At 38.3% G+C, this 22,619-nt stretch overlaps 1 protein-coding gene across 4 annotated transcripts; it reads right to left on the bottom strand.

Moving 5' to 3' along the window:
• Positions 1 to 516: 516 nt before the first annotated feature.
• Positions 517 to 17,479, bottom strand: EDARADD (EDAR associated via death domain). 4 transcript variants are annotated; one of them, XM_009092862.4, is made up of 6 exons: positions 17,389 to 17,479; positions 13,125 to 13,183; positions 11,896 to 11,935; positions 8,829 to 8,917; positions 5,929 to 5,974; positions 517 to 3,466 (listed from the first exon to the last, which is right to left on the bottom strand). In XM_009092862.4, exons 1-6 carry the CDS (start codon positions 17,417 to 17,419, stop codon positions 3,090 to 3,092), a joined length of 642 nt encoding a protein of 213 aa, XP_009091110.1. In that variant the 5' UTR covers positions 17,420 to 17,479; the 3' UTR covers positions 517 to 3,089. The 4 variants fall into 4 exon arrangements, with proteins under 4 accessions (XP_009091110.1, XP_018772620.1, XP_050828396.1 ...); XM_018917075.3 differs by having other exon boundaries at positions 13,125 to 13,186; positions 17,389 to 17,475; XM_050972439.1 differs by lacking the exon at positions 17,389 to 17,479 and adding an exon at positions 15,326 to 15,512 and having other exon boundaries at positions 13,125 to 13,186.
• Positions 17,480 to 22,619: the final 5,140 nt, after the last annotated feature.

The following is a 22,619-nucleotide window of genomic DNA, read 5'->3' as shown; positions in this document are numbered from 1 at the left end:
CACAATTTTGTCATTGAAGAACAGTAATTAAGGTCATTTTATCTTAGATAAACTTGCAGGAATGAAATAATACAGTGGTTTGACCAGCTTCCTAGAAGCCAAAATGGGTGGCAAAGGCCATTGATCATCCTGCAGGCACAGAGACAGCAGGCAATAAACTGGAAATCCCTGAAGGGAGAGCAGGTCTTATACAGGAATAGGAGAAGGATATAATGGAACAAAACTGATAGCCTAGTAGGCCCTTTTTAGTATCCAGTATCAGACTGGTTATTAATTGAGGAAAAGTTCACCCCATACAGGTTTCATATCTATTAAGTCAATAACTCAGCTAAAGTTTCTGTTCATCATCTTATCAAAATTAACTAATTTTTCATATGGAAAAGATTTTAAAAATACATGTTCCTTTCTTCAGCAGCAGTATGTGCTGCAAACATAAGTGTTTTAAGGCACCATGAATTTCATCTATAAGGTGTTTTTTACACAGAACAACTAATTGATAGTTCAATAATCCCAAGGTGACTGGTAAGAAGGAAAACAGTGGTTTTCCTAGCTTTAATAAAAACAAATACAATAAAGTCAAACATTTACAACTATATTTCTTCTAAAAATAGTACACATTATAACAGAAGACATAATAAATTGAACACTCAGAACCAACATCTTGTAAACAGATATAAAACTAAAAAAAGAGTGTGTAGATCTCCATTTATGCCATACAAGGAGGAAAAAACAAGTATTTCAAGTATAGTTATGAGTAATCCAGTGTACGGTGAAGTTTAAGGCTAGCATTTTCAACCTTCAGAGCTGAATTTATACAGAATCCACCTATGAACTCTCAGAAGCAGCTTTATTTCCATCCGACATGAACTCTTGCATCTGACATTGACTTCTGAAGAGCTTCAAGGGATCAAACTCATCTTCACAAGACAGTGTTTCCTCAAAATTTTACAGGTTTTACCCAGAAATCAGGAAAATGGGTAGATTTCAGTTGAACACCTTGATTCAGGAATGCTACTGCATCTTTCCATTTTCCCATTCTGATTCTTAGATGAGGATTCCAGCTCCTAGCTGGTCTGGATCTACCAAAGCACAGCATATTTTAATACCACACAGATATACCTGTGGTATGTTTTGGAAGGAAAAGCTGTGTGAATACATGCCAGCACTCATCACTCAGAAGAACAACTTAACACACAGACATATGAACCTAGACCCTGCATGCAGTCAGCCCAAGGTATGGGAATTATGTTGGACAAGCTGCATTATGAGCTATTTGCACATCAGCAGTGGATACCTCTGCAGGACCTGAAAGCAGCAGGCAGCAATAGTCCCCAAAGCTGAATCTAGAGCATCCAACTCAAGAAGATTATTTGCAAAAGTTGTGAGCTGACAGACATCTGTTGGGAAACACCCACTCTTAGAAGAGAGCCATTAAACACTTAAACTCCAGTCCCAAAAATTTTCTCCTTAAAATACAGCTAGAAAACTAGAGTTCTAAAGAGTAGCAGCTTTTTTTTTTTTTTTTTTTTTTTTAGGAACGGTTAAAAAAATTCATCACAAATTCTAGTCTTTTCTAAAAAAAAATTAAAAATTCAAACCTCAAATTTAGGTCCACTTCTTTACCCTGAAACAAGACTTTTAGCTTCTTGAAGTCACTAAAATAAAGCTAATTTCAAAGCTAATTCAGTTCAGAACAAGTGCCTGACTTAAAAATGTTAGTCTTTACTTCTGGCTCCTCTGTAACCCTATCACTCAGTATCTATAGTAAAGTCTTACTAGAGGTCCCTTTTTAAACTCTTATAGTAAGAAACTCAGCATACAGCATTAGACTTCCCTCAGCTTTGCTACTAATTCTTATTATGTCTACTAGAGAAAAGTAAACAGTGTATCAACCTGCACCCCATTCTAGCTTTGCCCCACATCTTGACCAGTGCTTGGGTATATACACCTATGTACATACTACATTGTCTGAGATGTCAGAAGAATGGTAGGAAAAAGGCCAATTCTGAATAATTTAAAATATAAGTGGTGTAATTCAGACAATCAAAATCATTTTAAAAAATCAGTCTAAACCACTGTAAGTGCTTTAATAACCATCCACCTGGGCTGTAGGTGAATTCAGCTGTTCATTTTCCATTAGAGTGGCTTTAATTATTGTGCTAGTTTCACACAAGACTGCAACTGCCTTGGTGTGGGACAGAGAGTAGGCCAACCCACAGACCTGTTAAGAAAACCACCGCCTGTGAAAAGGGAAGTTACAGTCAATACTACCAATACCCTGTGGTGCCATCATCTCACACTGCAAAGTGAGAGGGATTTGATACCTGCACTCACAGTGTACACTGTCTTTAAATCTTTGGAAAGTAATTTTAAGCATAGAGCCTTTTAATTGTTTTTTTTGGCCCGCAAAGGTTATGGGTTGAAAAGTCTCTCTGAATTGCATATTCCTCTTAGAGTAAATATATAGCCTATGATGTAGTAGCATGTAAGTAATTATTTTGTTTAACATCTGTTATTGTTTAATGTCTACTCTTGTTCATAAAAGAGACTTAATTTGCTCAAATGTGATGTTGAATATTCAGTTAATTGAAACATTCAGATCCAAATTGCTGCCTGGAACACTGAGTTGTTCCTCTACCAAAAAACAGTGCCACAAAGCTTAAAAAGCAACTAAAAAGGAAGAAAAAGATTCCACCTCATCTTCTACTAAGTAGAACATACAAAATTATGGAAGGGCTACCAGTAAGGCCGAGACTTGCCTTCTAACTGTGGCTTTCCCAATAACAACAGCACACAACCGATATGGTTCACAACTGCTGCAGTAAAACAAGCCGTCTGGCCTTTCCATTCCTTTTATATTTAGGAAGGCTGTGAACAGGAGCAAAGAAACTGAAGGTATTTGCAGACTCAGGAACACAACCTGGATGATCCCATCCACTTTTGGAAGGTTATCTTTGCAACCCTGAGGGCATAAAGCTTACACAGTATACAAACCCTCAGTACAGGCTTTCTCTCTCTTGCAAGGGAAACTTCCAATGTATCAGTGGTAGCTAGCATTTAACACATACAGACTAACAACTTTCTTTGACCTAGAAGTCATTCTGGTAAGTTCTGTTCCCTCTCTTGGGCCATTCCTCCTCCACCCATTTCAGTAGCACTTTCACAACATCAATTCTCTTATAAAATTTACAGAGATCAATCAGCTGATCCACAGTCCGGTCACTGTTCCGTAGCAAGAATTCCAAGGTGGGACTTTGGGGCTTTTGTTCAAGGAAACACAATTCATCGTAAGTCATCCCCCATTTGCTTGCTAAATTTCTCCAGTTTTTCACTGTTGGATGGCAGGGATCCAGCTTTAGCCTCACTGTGTACAACAAGTCCTCATCATTAAGCATGTCGCTGATGGTTGGTGCACGGAATAAGCACAAGGAGCAGGTGACATTTTCCTTGCAGGTTTTCTTGAGATCTGCAGTGAAAACCATTACACGGAAAGAAATTAGGATCTATTGCTGTAGTATCACCAGGAAGAAAAAGTTAAAAGCATATAGGGTTGAGGAGCATTATGTTTCTTTGAATTGCTTCTGAAAAAGTCAGAATACTGATATGCAATGCCTCTTCTCATGAAGAGCTCATTAAATTAACTTTCTAAAACTTCTCTCTTCACTACACTCTAATCAAAAGGGGCTTTAATCAAAAAGACAGTAATTTTTAAAGACAGTACATTACTTTGAAAAGTAATTTATACTTTTACAGAAAAGACTCAGGATTCAATGCAGTGTATAAGCTAGGATAGTCTACTTTTTGTTTTTGGAACAGTGTCTCTTCCTTGACTCTACCATAATACCCACTTACATCACCAACAGGATTAACTGTGCATTCTGTGCATCTTGTGTACCTCTGTCATAGAATGAAGGAAAAGATTTTGCATTTATGAGCTGCTACCTTCATAACAACATTAAATAAGTGCACCAGGAGAATCTCTGGTGACAGATCCAAATAAAACTAACATCTAGTACTTTAACACAATGAAAAAGTAGATATGTTCCTTTGCTTTGTAAGGGCTCTTGATAACAACTGTCCCTGTTTTACCAACAAAGCCTATTTTAAATGTACATCATGAAAAGGAATAAAGTGCATACTCCTCCACATGCAAGAAAAACAAAAATACCAAGCTGGTGGAAAGAGGTGGTGATATGTTCTAAAATCTGCATCAAATACTGAAAATTGCCATTTAGGTATCTCCTACACACCATAGTCAGCATCTCCCCCAAAACTGGGAACAATGTGGTGCTATCAGTATATATTATATATTAATACCTCTTAAACCACATAGAAACCAGTTAGAGTCATACCTCTAGTCAAACTCTTTAACACTGCAACAGTTCAGGACATGGTCTGAGCATTTTGGCTGGAGATATGACCTTAACTCTCCCTGCTCCTTTTTGAAAGCAGGGAGAATCTGGTATCTCCAAATAGTATATAATGGACACAGCCTAGAAGCTTTTCATAAAGTTTTTGTGCTCCAGCCTCATTGCACATCTTGAAATAGAGAAGTAGCTAGTCCTACTTTAGATTAATCTCTGAAAAAGGGGCTGATAGTAATCAAAAGATTTATTAAAAACAACAGAAAACTGACACACAATTTACAAATGCTGTATCAGAGGCCTGAACTGTATCTCTGGCAAAGGATAAATCTGGTAGTTAGTGCCACCTACTCATAAGGACAACAGCATCTGTTTAGGCTGTTTGTTTGTGGGATTTTGTGGCTCTTTTTTTTAACATCAATTATTTATTTTCAGTAATTACTGTCAGATTGTGTGAAAATTCCAGAATATAATGTGTGCATGCATGTTCTATTTTATTTTTAAAGGCTATTGTTAGTTTTGTAACATTGCTCATCAGATTGTTTTTTAGCAGGCCAAGGACAACTTCTGAAGTTTTCAACAAGTTAGGACGTGCAGCAACAATACTGCTGCAGACACATAACTTCATACAAATTCCCTGTTAAAGGGAAACATGTTCTGGTGACATCTTAGCTCACAGGTATTCCACAAGCCTTGCAGCTGATCTCTACAGGAATTTGCATGTTAACTCTTCTGTTCTTCTTGTGCACCCTAAACTTGCTGAAATGAGACAAAACTTTCTTACTTCATTCATGCCAACCTTTACTTATAAAAACAAGGCAAAATGAATATAATAGAATCCAACCAAATTTCTGGCTGAGCTTACAGAGCAGGAGAGAACCCTATCTGAATTTCATCTTATTTACTCTGGCAGGGTTGCCAGGGTAAGTTTTGTCCTCCAATAGAAACAGGAAAGAAGGAGTAAAGAAAACACCTCTGTAAAAGGGCACAGATATAAGTAAACAAAACTAAACCAACCTGCTTCTTGTGCTATACCATCTGAAAGACTATCAAAAGCATCATAAAAAATCCTGCTTTTCTAAGGTGGTCCTGTGCTAGACACTGACAAGCACTACCCAGCTATTGCATGATCCTAATGCTATCTGATAGGACAAGATGCTTTACTAATAGGAAACTCTCAGTTTCTTACTTTTAGACTAAGAGAACTGTGTATCATACACACACACCCCTCCCCAGCAGAACTCATACAAATGATGGGATAAGCACACACAGCCTACTGCCTGCTTCTGCTCTCTCCTGACAGCTATTTACACGTCACTTCCAAAGGCAGAGGTACTAAATGTATTTGGAAAGCCCAAGTTGTATATTTTGTATGGTCTGCATTATTGATCACCATCCTCTTAGAACAAAGAGGAAGCTGTAAATGACACCGGTAAGGAAATGAGCTCCATAAGCACTAATTCTCCAGGCAGTTATTTGTTATGACAAATAGCAGTTTTTAAAAAAGCACTTTCAAATAAAACCTAGGAATAAAATATGGAGAACAATAAAGTTGACATATTACCTGAAAGCGATTCATCAGTATGGTTTTGTGTGTCTTTGTCTTCTGGCTACAAAGCAGAAAACAAATATAAAATAAAAATTAAACAATGTAATTAACACCAGAATAAGTATTTGACTAATTTACACCTGGCAGGAGATTATTTAGAAGAATCCCCAGCTTATAATCCTTGACTTATAAAGTCAGACAGGGAATATACATATAGTTTTGAGGAATTGCTAACAATCTGGAGTCTTTTCAGGCAGCATTTCCATGCTTTGGCTCATAAAACTGTCCTGTTGGTTGTATGCACTGAACAACAGCATTTTTATTATTGATGTGCTATAGAGCATTGCATCTTTTGACTAACTCTCTCTTAAACACCCAAAAGTTATTTAACAATTCATGTGGTTTGATTTAAAAGATTTTTAAAATGTTTCACAATGTAAAAACCAAGAATTTTGCAACAAGCAGCAGTAAGGGATTGTTTTGTTGATCTAGGCAAAGGGCAGAAATTTTTTTCTACAAACTTATTTACATAGAGAGGAAGATTTTATAGACAACAGGTGGACATGAATATTTTTGCAGCTCACATCTAACCCTCCCCCTATTTGAAGTTAACATTCCCTCAATGATATTTCGCCTGCTAATTAAACAAAATGAAATTCTTAGCAGCCTGAGACTGTAACACACGTTGTAACATTTAAATTCTACTAGTTAGCAACCTCTAAAAACTGGAAGGACAGCCCCTTGATTGTAGAACTGTGGGGAAACTGCAGCTGCCCTTACTTTAACTATGCAGGTGCGGAGCCAGGTGAAATAGCTTTCTTCTGTTGAGGATTTAAAGATGAAAGTAGAAGGGGATTTTCCCTTTAGATAGCTGCAATGAAGTATTGTTGATCTTTTTATATTGTGTCATTCTTCTGAAACAGCAGGCTTCTTAATTTTGCAGGTTGTGCATACAAACAAAAGTCAATATATGGGTAACAATATAGTGTAATAAGATACTCTAGTCCAACCTGCTACACCTTCTCTACTAAGAAATCCACTAAAAATAGAACACAGGCAATTTCAGTTGCTGTGTTGAACTTGCATGCATTCATGATCTAATTATAAAGAAGGTGAACTCTCTCCAAAATATGTACAGACTTTGTTAAGAAAGGAAAAATTTGCATACTGTTTTCAGTATTCCTTCACTCCCTGAAAACTGCAAGACCGCACATGCAACATCAAAATGTCTGCTGTCTGCTCAAGAGAGATCTAACACTGCACATGCCGACTGCAACTAAATAAGCCCTGCCATTATCTTCTAACAGTTTACTTTCCTACCACTACAGCTTTATCTGGACAACGCTTTTTAAACACAAAGTTGCCCTTCATGGCAAGATGGGAGCACACAAAATTTTAAAAAAATTAAATCTGAAGTTCCTGGTTATAGTAATTGTCTCCACTCCCACAAATGCCTTAAAAAGGCAGAATGTTATTACTGAGCCTCAAGGAGCAAATTCTCAGAAGAGTAACTCATTGGGGAGAATGAAGAACTTCCCAGGACAGCTCAGCCTCCCCAGAGATGCACTTCAAAAGAAACAAATAAGCAAATTTAAAAAAACAAACTAAACAAAACAAAAAATTCACACAAAAAACCAAACAAAAAACAAAAGGAAAAGCAGATACTGTTCACTCAACTGCTGTACTGAACCTCATTTCCCAGACTTTATCAATTCATTGAAGTTCAAACCTTACTGTGAAAGTTAATGCCTAAGTGCCCCTATGTCATTATACATGCTTTATAAGGCATAAAAAATAAGAGTGGGTAGTAGTACAAAAAGTAGAAAGAAAAGCAGCAATACTTACCTGTGCAATACATCTGTTTTCAAAATTCATATTTTTATTGATCAAGCATTATCCAATTTATCAAGTCAGATGCACTCAGGTTTATTCAAGATCATTTTCTTGTAATGTAATTGCAATAAGACAATGTAGTGTTACTGCCAGGGAAATGAAGGCATTAAGCAAGAATATTTTTTGCCCACAGTAAAGATCCAATCATCCTCTACAGGACTAATCAAAGCCGTAAACTTAAGTGCAGTCTGAAGGTAAGCAGAAAGTTTTCCAGCTCTGTGGGACCATTACCACCCTAATACACTGAATTATCTTTAAAGTGATTCTAAGCTGCCAAAAATGCTTTCTTCTTGATGATGGGAAGGAACAGTTACCTCCATCATCTGTGAAATGCATACCAAACCCATGTTTGTTTCTGATGGAATTCAGCTGTGTCTCTGGCATTAGGAACTCCTTTTAATTCTTCATCTTGCTGGAAAATGCTCATTCATTTCTCTTCTCCAAGTTTTCTGCTCAACCCAAAGAGAATCAACTTGAAATTCAGCAAAAAACAGTCACTTGAAAGATGATAACCATGGAGCATGGGAATCACTCAGCATTGCCCTTCCTATGGCAATGAAAGATGTCACAAAAAGTGGACAATGTTTCAACTATGGGAAGAGCAGTGTCCCAAAATCAAAGCAAAAGCCATCTAATGCCTCCCTAAAGACAAAATGTAGGTTTCCTTACTTCTTCACTTCATCTCTGCCTGGCTTTATTTTAACCAGGAAATATTTTGATCAGAGGGACAGCATGCATAACAAAGCTTTAACACTTTGCCGGCTCTTCTTCAGAACATCTATACATCGATCAAAACCTATTTAAACTAAAAAGTACATGTTAATGATAAAATAATCTCTTTTTTTGCTCTTCTCCACAAAAGCCCCCTTCATTGAAATCTTTAAAAGAAAGCAAATTTCTGGTCTGTTTTACTGAATAATTTTGTGGTCTCCAGATATAGTCTGAAAATATACTTAGTTGTTAACATACTTACTGAATTAACAGCAGTAACTTAGTTCACATTCATGTATCATTTTTCTTACCTGTTGTATTAGGCCAGAATCTGATGTAAGGGTCTTGATGTTCACAGATGCAATTTCCAAAGTAACTTGATCTGTCAGGTATTCCTCATCTAAGGCAAAGAGTGTGAAACACTGGTCTTCCACTCACACACAGATTTAAATAGTAAGACCATCAAACATAAATTATAGTATAGTTGTCTAACATAAAAAAATTTAACTCCATATCATGATCAAACACTGGGAATTGCTAGATTAAAAGCCCAAAATGTTAAATCAGCAGAGTCTGTAACAGTCATGCAGAGCATGACTGTGAGAAGAAATATAATCCTTGCAGAGATTAGAGTAGCAGTTGTTTTCTATATAAACATCACACTATTTTTAAAGCAAGAGTCATGTTGTTCTTTAAGAAAGCTAACTACAGAATATTAACTGAACCAATAGAACAAAGTAGGCTGAAGATGTCACAAGTCACTCTAATTTTTGTTTTGCTTTCCTCATCACACTTAAAATGGCAGTTAAAATAAATACTGCATAAATATTTATATTTTATTCTGCTCCATTGTGAACTGGACTCATCCTAGTTATTACTACTACACAGGAATTTGCTGAAGCACTGAAATAATCCATTTCAAAGTGTGTTTATCAGAAGCCCTGGGAGTCCACTGAAAAGCACAGTATTCTGTACAGCACAAACTCTACTAACTTTTCAAGCATCACTTCAGCCCTCAAAATGGGATACAAAGGACACATAAACCTTTTGTGGACCTTGTGCACTCTGTATGATTAGTAAAGTCCTCCTCATCAAACTATTTGCATAATTCCCCTGAGTCAGGTGCTGACCAACCATTAACACAAGCTTAGAAAGGGTAATATTCTACGTGTTTTTACACACAAGAACACTGCATGGAGGTGACTACATTTGTAGCACTGGTATGTTTCCATTTGTTGTTTGTTTAATGGCAAGATCTCATTGAAGAACCTCTATTACCTTTATGAATCATTTTCTTAACTCACTCAAGAAATTGATCTGAACCAAAGAATTCATCCTGACACTTGCAAGGAAAAGAAAACCAAAAATCACTGTTCTCCTCTTTTTTAGTTTTATAAGACTGACGGAAGATATTTCATCCCCAGTGATGTCAATGTTTGGTAGAGGAGCATCATTATTCCTTATGACTGCAGATCCAGAGACAATAACAACAAAAAACAAAACCAACCTCCTCAAAACCCACAAACAAACAAACAAAAACCAAACAGAAACTTCAAAAACCAAAACAAAATAAAGTAAACAAAACAAAGAAAAAAAATAAAGTCTGTCTGAAAATGCAAAGCATGGACATCAAACCTGTGAAAATAATACATGTGAAATTTGTTCTGTATTTGAGTAGAAATAGAATTATTATCATATCATGATAAACACTAAGGTGACCTCTGCAAGATAAGAAGCTCCCTCAACTCCATTTTATCTCACAATCAGTAAAGGGTGCCAAGAATTTTAATAAGTTATGGCTCCAAAACTCCCCATTAATTAATTGACCAATAAAAGATACAGACAGCCCCTCTCACCAATGTACTGTCTGTTCAAACATTAAATCTGAAACAAACATAATTGTTTCCTATACAGAATCAGACCAGCATATCTGTTACATATCTGTTTTTAGTTGACAGACTCATAATTCTAAGTTTGTATTTTTTATAGAAATAACTATAAAAAGCCATTCTCAGAGAAATAATGAAATTTACAGAAATGAACAGAATACTAACAGGTATTTGTATCACATCCAACTTCAAAGGGGGGATGTCAAGCTATATTAGCAATTACATCTTCTTGCACTTAGTACGAGGAAGCAAAAATGAAAATTAAATATAAACCAAGTGCACTTCCTTTTTGCAGAAAGTGCTGACCTTTCTACTTATGTCTTAGCTTTCCTTTTTGAATCAGGTGCATTTAATTTTGGACTTTAAACAGTCCTGGCAAATTTTAAATTTATGAATTTATCTAATTAATTTTGAGGAAGATCTAATGTCACAGATGAAATAAAAAACAACACAGAAAAGAATGCTCTACTGTGTAATTGCTTTGATGCTAATAAACAATTTTGAAGGACCAAACCACCTGCCTGCAAATAAACAGAAACTAGTTTATGACTTCAAATAGTCTTCATCCCACATGATCCCTCCCTCTGAGAAGCACTTCTGAAGAGTGTTCATTTCCTCTCCCTGGCTTTCTCAAGCTCCAGAATCATCTCCAACTTTTCTTTAACCCCACTGGTATACTGCTCCCACTCCTCAGCACGAACTTCCATTGTGATAAGCCTGGTTTCCTGTGGCTGTCCCACTGCAAACCTGCTATGCAATACAGGATGGAGAACACACTACCTGCAGAGTGCTCCTCAAGCAAGCCCCTGCTAGGGAATTCCCTGCACAAAAGTCAATTGTGAAGCCTGGGATGACAACAAAAAAGCCCACCCCACAGGTCAAGGAAACATAAGGAGCATATTCATTCTGTGTAATCCATGTGTTTTTCTTCAGAACCTGCACTCCCTCACTCCATTTTCAGCAAGGAGAGGCGGGAACTTGTGCAGAGTAGACCTAATAGTGGGTTCCCCAGTAGATGGTATTACCACCGGCTGAAGGTAAAGACGGCACGAAGAGTTGACTGGTTATAAGGCTGGGAATGCAGTCAGAGGCAAAAGACCTGCAAGGTATTTCTTGATTTTATTTCTAACAACATGAAGGCACTGGTAGTCCCTTCAAAGTCACCATCCAATATTATGATGTCTCTACCATCTGTGGTCTGAACCCTGTTTTTCAATGGCACCACTGTATTTTCCTTTCAGATCAAGAACCCATGTCTTCTGATGATATTTTTAGAGTGACTTTAAGATCAAAACTAAACTTGGGAAAGAAATTTCAAAAGTTAGATATACATACCAAACTGACCTCAAAAATAAAGACAGCATTACATTTAAAGGAGAAATATGTAGAAAAAGCATGAGTATTTTAATCTGTGGGGTAACACCACTAGTTTTATTGCAGATAGCATCAGATCAATGATTTCTGAATAGACAGAATTCAGAATACTTACCTTTAGGTACTCCTGTGTCTTGGACAGGATATTTTTCTGTCTGTCACATAAAGGCAAGAAACACAGAGGGTTGTTATTTTGAGTGTAATTGTGCTGGGGAAAGAGTAGTTATATACTCTTTCTTAATGTAATTTCGTAAGTGCTCAATTATAGTTGTATTTCTCAAGTTGCTACTGGTTGATCTGTTCACCATCAGATATAGCAACACTCTTCTGTGGGAAACTGAGATGTTAATAACCCTACTGATTAGCACTTGAAGAAGTAATAGAGATTGCAGCTTTGCTACAGTATTTTTAAAGCTATTTTTAGTGAAAAAGCAGATTTTAGGAAAGACATTTTGTACTGAAGTAGCAAGATAATCTTGAAAAAGTCATGCATGCCACGAGGAACAGACATGACTTCAAATTCTCTTTTAGCAGATTAAGCTTTTAATAAAATAATACTGCATTGAAAGAAAAAGAAATATTTCCCCCTTCTGCTCTAAACTTACATAGCTGATTAAGAGGGAATAGGAAGCTGTTATTACTGAGTTTAAGGAGACAGCTACTGATTCCCGGGCATGACATAACTTATCATTATATCTGACATTTACCTCCTTCCCTATGGCTCTCGCCCTTACATGAAAGTAGGTGTGGTTTGTACAGAAACCCACATTTTAAAATGTTTTCACAGAATTTCGTATTACTCCCACCTGGGCAGGAGCCTGGATGTTTGAGATCCCGACGCAAGCGGAGCTCGTGGGCCAGCCCTCCCGAGGCTCAGCCCGGCCTGACTAAGGCACCGCTCTCAGATCCTACCTTTCCAGGACTTCAAATCAGCTCCAGGAAGTAATAATAGCTTAGTAGTGTTGAAATTCTAAGCCCTAGGTGGGTTATATTTTATCCGTTCAAACTGTGTAAACAGAAGAATGTCAGCACTAATTTTTCTCAGTTGCTGGGACTTTTTTAAATTAAAGAGATGTCACTGTCACAGCCTTTGGAGGTTATTCCATGGGCAGCTTCACTGATAATACCATCCAAGTCAGCTGATATACATGTTGGTATTTTTATTTACACTTTGACTGCACAGGTAAATTTATTAAGTTTTTTTGTGCAGTCATACAGATAAGCAAAATCTTCTGTATACACTGACAGTGTGAGTTAGCATCCTTGAATGTTTTTCTCACTGTGGCATCACATAACCATAGAGAGCTGTAATGATTTTAACTGCACTAGACCAGAAACACATACCATTGTTAAGGAAAGGGTGCTTGGATCCGTATCCTCCACTGGCTCTTTTGCTGCATGATCTGCTGGAAAAATGAAAATTTTATCACTGCATAATCATCAAAGTACTTTTGCCAGTTCATATTTTGCTTCTTTGTCTGACCAAGGTGAAACACTACTATACAGTCATTACATGCATTATGTCATATTTCCACAAGAAAAGACGACAAACTGGAAAATGTCGAAACTACTAGCAGTCATTAGAAACTACATGTAGTAAGGACAACCAACTCTAACCTAACAAAAGATAGACTTCAACTAAAATCTCAAACTATCTTTAGTGAAAAAAAAATCACAAAACATGTCAGCAATAAATACTACAATTCAGTAAATTTTCTAAAAGCTAAGTTCTCCTATTGACAGCATTGAAATTTCTCCTCAAAGAAATAATTCAAACAGCAAACGAACATACCCACTACAGAAAAAATTAATATTATAATGAATACCAGATTACAATAGAAAATTGAAAACACTAATTAAAAATATTTGAGCAGAATGTTAATTATTTGTATACAATAGAACAGTAAAAATCAACTACATTAATATCAAGAGAATCAAAACATAACTCTTCAAAGTACCTGCAGGTGAATCATGAAATGTTAACCTCTCTGCATCAATGGCTAAATTGACAAATACTAGTTGGACACTGACCAAAAGTGCACAGAGAATCTGAAACAAATCTCATACAGAAGACAGGATTCACAAAATTACTCCTGTAATTTAACATCACCCTGCCATATTTTTCAGAAATCTCTTCTGTTGATAAGAATAAATGTTTTAAAAAAATTTAAAAACATTTTAAATTATGTGGTAAGATCTTCATTCTTGTCACTCTTACTCTAAAAGTCACTTATTGCAAGAACACATTAAGTTTTCAGCTGCAACAAGTAAGACATGACTGTAATCAGTATTTGGTGATTACCTTCTTTGGAATATAAAAACTAGTAGATTTAGAATAGAGTCACAGAAATTAACCACAAAGCACACATTATAAACACTGAGCCCCAAAACAGAACAGAAGTTACACAGACACTATTCAAACCAGCTCAAATTTAGCATAGCTGCTTATTTGGGGACCCACTCCTACAAATCTACTCAATACAACAGAACAAGCTGAAGCAATATCCAGTTCAAGACAGCACAATAAACTGAAAATAAAAAAAGTGGCAGCAGTAGGACAGAGTTGCTCTCCCTCCTGTGAGGCAGCCCCACCAGCAGCAGTTCCTGGGTGTCCCTCAGATTGCATGTAAAGCCTTTCTCAGTGTTTGAGCCTGCAGGAAATCCACAGGCGTTGTCCAGGCAGGTGGCAAATGATCAGAGGGGTAAATGACAAGGGCTGAGCACAGTCTTTGCACACTGAATGTAAACATTCAAAGGTGCAAAAAAGGCAGGGGCCTATGAAAATGCCATTGATCATCATTCACACTGCAACTTGGGAAGCCATATGCAGAAGAGGAAAACAAGCTAACTAACTAATTAAACCCCATGTTCTTCTCACGTGTCTTTTTCGGTATATATTAAATCCCTGCTCCAGAAACATGGTATTAACAAAATAGTCTGGATAAAGCCTGCCCTGATAGCAACAGTCAGCACAAACTCTCAAATGCAGAGAAGCTGAGAGTGGCTGGGACATGGGAAAATACAATAAGCTGGCACAAGACATTGCTTGAGGCTAGGGCCAAAAATAGAGGCTCCTAGTGGGAATTGCAGTGGAAAGTTGCAGAGGAGCTGGGCAAATAGAAACCCACCCAGTAAAGGAAAGCTGAAAAACAAGGAGGCACTGGGAGCCAAAGAAAAGCTCTAGGGAAGGCGGCCAGCCCAGGTATCCCTAGTCTCACTGTTCTTCCCCTCCAAACCAGTGGCAAAGCATGCACCTCATAGTTGGTTTTTTCTGGAGGCCTCCTTACACAGGCTTCTCCTTACAGATTCTTGGATGAATTAAAAAAAAAAAAAAAAAAAAAAAAAGCAACCAGCCAAACCAACAAAACAACCCCCAGAACTTTCCCATGCAAGATGAGCCTTGAGGCAGGTGAAGGAAGACCGCATAAAATATCCAAGCCTTGGTGAACCTCACTGGCTACTGTAGCTATATAAGGGCTCTGTTCCCTATTCTCTGTTACATCTTCATGACACCACCAAGGTACATTTTGACACTGGTAACTTACTTTCCACAACCAGCGGGAAGACTGAAAAACCTGGAGAAGCTCAGAGAATACAGGCATATGTAATAAGGACTTGATAGACCCAAGGGTATCTTTACAAAAGGCGATGGGGTACAAGGTCTCCTGCTTCCTAGGTCTCACATATAAACACAGTCATGAGAATCTGCATCTTTCTTGCTTAGCATCCAACCTGAAAAAATATTTTAAAATGGAATTTCATTTCCTATACCTCAATTGCATCCCTTTATTTAATGGTTCTTTACGAAGAATAGTAATTTCCATTGTTTTCTTTAGGTTGTAGACTACTACCAAGTCCCCAGTATTCTTCTAAGTGGCATGTATGTGTATGAATATTTGCATCTAAGATTAACGACTCCACATATTGGGCTGCAGATGAATCACCAGGGTCTTGTTGACCACTCATAGTAGGCAGATAATCTGAAAACAACAGATATTTTATTGTGAATAAGGCAATTTGAATGTTCTTTCTCTCTTTTCCACATGCATCTGCCCCAACATTCCACAGCTCATGTGACAGAGCTGGATACAGGTGCACAAAGCAGTAGAGAGGAAAGTTCTGTGTTTATCTCAGATGTAAACCATCCACAGTTTTGCATGCTAAAAGGCCAACAGGAACTGAGGGTATCATCTGACTGACAGTGTGATTTCATGGATACTTTGACAGACAGTTTCATAACAACATTACCTGGGATCCCTCAAAAATCACTACCACCTTACTCACCCCAACAGGATACAGACACTGGACCACATTTACTTCCCCACCCTTCTGCAGGGAGCCATAAGTGAGTTGACTCAGATGGACATAAATCAACATGCGCATATTGACTCAGACAGACACACATCAGGTTCAGTGTTTGCTCCTGATGTTAATTTCTGCCATGCAGCACCTGCATGCTGCTCAGCAGCTGCCACAGCTCTGCCAGGGCCCACCCAGTGTAACCAGTCTGCAAGAGGAGCAGTACTCGTACCAATGCCCACCTTTTCATTCTGTCCAATACTGCTGCTATAATGGGAACGCAATGCTCTGCACTTACCAGTGCAAACAGTTTTTCGGCTTTTCACCCTTGCATTGGAGGGAAGTCTGAAAGTGAGTTTTAGAGACCTCCGGATTTTGACCTTAAAGCAGGAGGGGGTTCACTAGCAGTGACAGTATTCCCCTCTGTTACAGTTTTCCTCTGCAACACAGTCTTGACACCACCAGTAGTGAGTGAAGCACCTAAGATCAGCTGTAGTTATATACCATGCACATAAGACCTTTTCCACACCAAGGCTGGGCATACACATTAATCGTTTAATGTAGCACAACTTAAACAAGTAATCACTCTAATACTAATGTTGCTCATAGAGATGAGCTCTTTGACCCAAATAAAAAAATGTTGCTTTGACTAGAGGCACATGAATTTTAGATTTGAATAGGAGGAGAAGATATGGCAAATTATACTAGAATATTCAGTACCCTGAAAAGCCCAAGTCCATCAACACTTGTGCATTTTTGTTTACTGTCAATTACTCAAAACTTTGTCCCTGTCCGAGCAGATAGCCCTGGAAAAATCTGTGATGCCGGAACACCACAGGTGAGGTGCTTAAAAGTCACTTGCACCATTACCATTACTATGTAAGTTAATGCACGTAGACTTCGTAGCCGCAGGAGCTCTGGACTTCTAAGAAAACGCCTTTTAAAAAGGTATTTTGAACATGCTGTTAACTAGCGCAAACTAACTTACACGCTAAATACTAGAGCAGGCTTTACAAGACAAGTTACACTAAATCACATCAGCAGAGCACATGATAAATTATTACCGTACTTAACTGGAGTGTGCGGAGGGGGAAGGGAGCAACTTAAAAACTCTTTTCAACTCGACCGAGTCTCCGCTCCTCACCTGGCTCCCAGGAGTCGCGGCCCCGGGTCTGCCCGGCCCGGGATGGGCGCCGCGGGCCGCACCCCGCGCATCGCCCGTCCCGGACTCCCGCGGGCCCCGGCAGCGGCCGCCGCCCCTCGGGGCATCCCCGCCCTCCCACCTGGCTCCCCGGGGCGCCGGCCTCACCTGGGGGTAGCGGGTCCTGCGGAGCGGCCATGGGGCGCGGCGGGTCCCGCGGCGAGGAACGCGACGTGCCCGGAACCGCCGCCCCACCGCGCCGCCCCCTTCCTGCGCCGCCCCGCCGCAGGTAGGGCGCTCCCGGCAGGGACGGAGGCAGGCAGGTCGGTCCCACCCATGGCCAGTCCGGGCGCGACGGCCGCCGGGGTAGAAAGCGCGTCTGCCAGGAGCCCGCATTTCCTAGGGAGATACACCGCGGACACGTCGGGTTAAATCCTCCCTCACTCAGAGGTGCTCCCCTGAGTGAAAACGCCGTGTTTCGCTGAGACCACAGAGACGGAGCGCACGTACCGCTCGTCAAGTAGGGCTAGCTCGGATTTAAAAGTGAGCTACTTCAGCAATATGAAATCAAGTGCTCGCTGTCCTGTTCTCGCGGACATTTACGAGCCTAAATCACAGCCTTCCGACAGAGAAAGGCGATCTCCATTAGGGCTTAAGGTGCATTTGCAGGTGGCTCAACGTGTACAGAGAGAGTTTACAAAAGCAAATACTGCAGAGCAACAATCATAAACTGCACTGGTTTCTCACAGATATTTAAAATTTGTCCTCTTATGCTACAGGCACATCCAATACTATGACGAAGTCAAATCTTTGGATGTAATTGCTTTGGAAGCTCACTGTCATCTCTAGCAAATTCTCTCACTTATGGTTTCAATGTAAAGTAATACAGGTTTCTTAAATGGGGTCTGTGCATGAAACCAAGCTCTAAATATGAGATGCTATGTATTGCTATTTAGTGTACAATACAAGCAAAAGAAGCCGGCACAATGAATTTGCCATTATAAAGATCACTTTTGTGAGACACCTGGCTCATTTATTAAAGAGGTAAATTTACAGACAGATTCTGTTCTGTTACACGGAGAGAGCTCCAGTTCAGCCAACTGGCTTACACTGGCACAACTAAAAGTAGCCTTTGGTCCATTAAGCATTAAAATTGAGTAAGAAAATTCCATGGATTATTTTTCATCTCCTGTGCATGTTTGCAAATAATAATTTTTTTTAAGTGATAAAGATTAAATTGCTCTTATTTCCACAACTTAAATTTAAATTTATGACAGTAGCTGTCATCCTGTTGTCATGAACAAGTATTTCTCAACATGCAGCCTGGAAAGGTGGGAATGTGGAATGCACCACCACACCTGTTATTTGTTTTTTAGCTTAACATCAATAATATTGATGTTTTTCAATTATTTTCTTACTGAATTTCATCTGAGATAAATGGAGGCTCCACCACTGGGTTATACACACAAACATACATATATCTCTATATATCTTAATCTCCGAGGTACAGCTAACAGATCACTAAGATTTCTGCAACTCATGATATGCAAAAAACAAATAATTTTTTTTTTAGGTCTATCATTGAAGTCCAACTGTTCAAGGGGTCAGTTGCCTCTCATTTCTTCCACATTCATATTAAAACTCATTCTAAAAGAATAAGGGCTTACTTCAAAAAAGTAACATCAAATCAAAATAGAACTAAAACTGCTGCTTCCCTGTGTTTCCCTAGATTTCTTTAGCAGCACAAGGGTTTTGGTGATGGATAATTAGGCTGAGAGCAAAAGAAGTGTATTCTTATCTACACAGATCTGCACCAATGCTATACTATCTATCGGAGTCTCCTTTATAATTGTGAGGAATGACACAGCCACAGTAGAGCTAAGATGTTCTAGACTCAAACCTGTCAAATTTATGCTTCAATCAAATGAATGCCATGTCTATCCTGAGAACCTCCATGTATGTATTGCCTCTGTGTGCTGTTCAAAAACTACTCGACACAGTGACTGCAAAAACTTTAGGAAAATAAACTTATAACCTACATAAAAATTTATCCCTAGTTTTCCTTCAAAAATCCCAACTATTGTTGCACAGATGGCTGTAAACAACAGAAGGCTACAAAACACTGGTGCTGGGGGCTAAGTCAGGTTTTACAATCATTTACACTTCTCCTAACTTACAGCCTGATATCTTCCTACATGAGGATTAAAAAATTACTTCAGTAAACAGTAACAGAGTTTTTTTAGTGGAACAACACTTGTGCCAGCAGCCAAACCTGGTTAATGTTGCTCAAAATAATGTATTTTAAGAATATAAATATTTATACCTATAAATTGGATTGGCTTTTCAATTTGAAGCAGATTTAAAAAAATATTTACAGAGAATTCTTTAAAATAATGAAATGTAATAATAGAAATGAATAGTCTAGATAATATTAGTGCTTTAAAACTTAGGTTAGTAATCGTAATTTAACAGTTTTTCTATAGTACTGAAGGAGGAGACTGCAATTACTTATAAGTATTTCTAGAGTACTGATAACAGTGCAGATTAAATTGGCTGTTGTGTGCCTGTTCTTGTATCATTCTTAATGAGTGTTGTCATTAAGAAGTCTTTGTTGCTTAGACAACTGACCAGTGCAGAAAGCCAGCAATTATTTTGGCAAAACTAAACACAACCATATCATAAAAGCCAAGTCCAGAATGAGATAACTTTAAGCAATGGCATTCCATAGAATGCTGGATTAATTTTCTCATCAAATTTCTAAACCTAAGTACTCTCTATACGTTATCTTGATATAACCCTATAAGCTACTAAATAATTAGCATAGCTAATTATAATGGGAAGAGTTCAGAATTTTCTACATTTCCCCTCAAACGGAGAATTAGTAATTTCAAATAGTTTTCACAAATCAAGTCTATGCAAATCTCTCACTTCTTTCCTCTTGGCCCCATCAAAAAACCCAGCCATATTTGATGACAGAGGCGTTTCTCAAAGATCTGCAAATGATCTGGTAATACAGAGCTTGAGAATTTAGTGTTTGAAATAGCAATTAACACAGTCTCAAGGGGCTTCCCACCTCCTGAGCACAAGACTGCAGATAAAACCAGGGACAATATATTCTTCTCCAGAAAAATATAACTTATACATCCCTCAACAAATAAAAATAAAACCACACACACACAACCCCCCACTCAAAACAAACAAATAAACAAAAACAACACAAACACCAAAAACAAAATCAAAAAAACACCAAAACATTTTTTCCAGTTGATCCTCTGTAGCTTTTCCATGTGGAAATAGAGAGGTTTTGTTCCAGATCACAAATGCTTCTGTAACACAGGGGATCAGTAGTATTCCCCATGCCTCGACACAGGTTGCCAATAGTCATGGTAACTGTGGGCCTGCCAAAATCCCATGGCAATCTTGTTTATTCTTTCACATCTGTTTGCTTTCTATATTTCAAATATCTTCTCTTAAGGCATTGAGTAAAATACCTCTATGTCAACATAAACTCTTCACCCCTCCTGTATTTCAGGAGATTTAGGAAGAAACCTCCCTGCATTTTCTCTCCCCGTACCTTATGGATAGTTTTTAATTTTCAGCAGCTTCAGACTGTTGCTAGAAAAGTTCTTGAAAATTCTGAGACTGCTTTGGAGAAGGGATAATTAACCAGCAGCCAAAAAGTCACAACTTCTTTCTTTGTCAATAATGATATTGGTCTGCTCTTTTATAGTTCTTTTACAGGAACATCACGATTTTGACATTTAATTGACAGTAACAACACTATATGGAGAAAACACAAGAAATGACACATACCTAGACCGTCTTATGTAACCCTGTGGGAAATTTGTTTGCCTGACAGGACTGCATGATATGGAAATGTTCCCACCACTACAGGAGCTGTGCTGTGTGCAAGTCAAACACATGCCACAGAAACAGTGAAACCTTGCTTCCTCTAGATTGACATGTTGAAACTGAGCCTAACACGATTGATTCCAGGCTGCAGCTTATGCCTCTGCAGGGACATTAGCCCAGTCCCCCTGCCTGGCTGCTTGTTTCCATAAATGTACAATTTAGATGAGATCTATACAAATGTACAATTTAGATGAGATCTATACCTCATGGTCAGATTTGCTGACAGATAAGCATGCACACTGAAAGAGCAAGTGCACAAATCTTCGGTGTTTTTTTAAACAATATTATGTATTTTCCCACTCACTATATTCAGAAGTTTGACAGAGCTATTAGACTCGTTCCTGTGTTGGCACTCCTTAAAAAAAGTATAGGTACTACCGGAATGACAATAAAACTCTACAGATTACTTCTACTCTTCACTCAGATAATGCTGTTATAGACCACACAAAGCACTTTGTTAACATCCATCTGTAACACACACACACATGAAACATGGAAATGAGAATACAGGTGTACAGCTAAGATTTGTAGTTAGTTTTTCACCACATACAAAAACTTCCTAAAAATGCACTTCCTCCCTGTAGTTTGCTATTCTTTATTTTTTACTGCATTCTATCTTTCTTGCTTTTTTCCTCATAGTCACTGTGGAAGTATTGCTGTACTTTCTTATTAAAACTTTACCTTTTTTACCACTATACTGAATTTGACATATTGTTTTGCTATTTGCAGGCCATGCTCCTGAGATAACCCTAGCATCCCTACGTCCTTTTCAAAAGATATTTGCACCCATTGCTGCAGACATGAGCACAGGTTGTGGTTTTAAGGCAGTCATCAGTAGGTGGGGAACAAGATGTCAGTGAGGCATGACTTGCAAGGAAACATAACCTGTATCAGGCCTAAAGACAGCAGGACAGAACAGGGTGTACAAGCTCTTCACAGTAGAAGGCCTGACAGACCACAAAACTCGTGCCCTGGCACTTGGCTGCTTTCTGTACTTGTGTCAGGTGGTTACTGAAAGTTCTCACCCACAGCTGCGCCTTGCTGTATCATTTAAATCTAGACTACCACAAGATGTTCCACTGCTCAACAGGCACTGCCCTCCCACTGCTGCTGTTTGCCAGACTTAAACAGAAGTTTGTGACATATTGATTCCTCTGGTTTACTCTCCAAAGTTTAGGAAGGACTCATTCAAAAGTTAATTTGGAAAAATCAATAAAGGCAAAAAATAAATAAAGAAAAATAAATAAAGGCAAATGTTTCAAGGGCAAAAACTTTCAAAATAAAAATCCACATTTCAGATTACTGAAATCTACCTCATGAACTTGAAAAAGCAGCTGGGATTTGTCAAGTTTCTCCTAATTGGAAATGTGAAGCCACCCGTTTTTACCATGTTTGCCCACACCATCACAAAAAAACTTCATTTCCTCTTAAACCATGACATATGTTCACTTAAATCAGTCCATAATAATCTCTAAGATGCATTTTTG

Source organism: Serinus canaria, chromosome 3 (assembly GCF_022539315.1).
Source record: "Serinus canaria isolate serCan28SL12 chromosome 3, serCan2020, whole genome shotgun sequence".
NCBI lineage: Eukaryota > Metazoa > Chordata > Aves > Passeriformes > Fringillidae > Serinus > Serinus canaria.
This window is presented reverse-complemented; position numbering and strand designations above follow the sequence as displayed.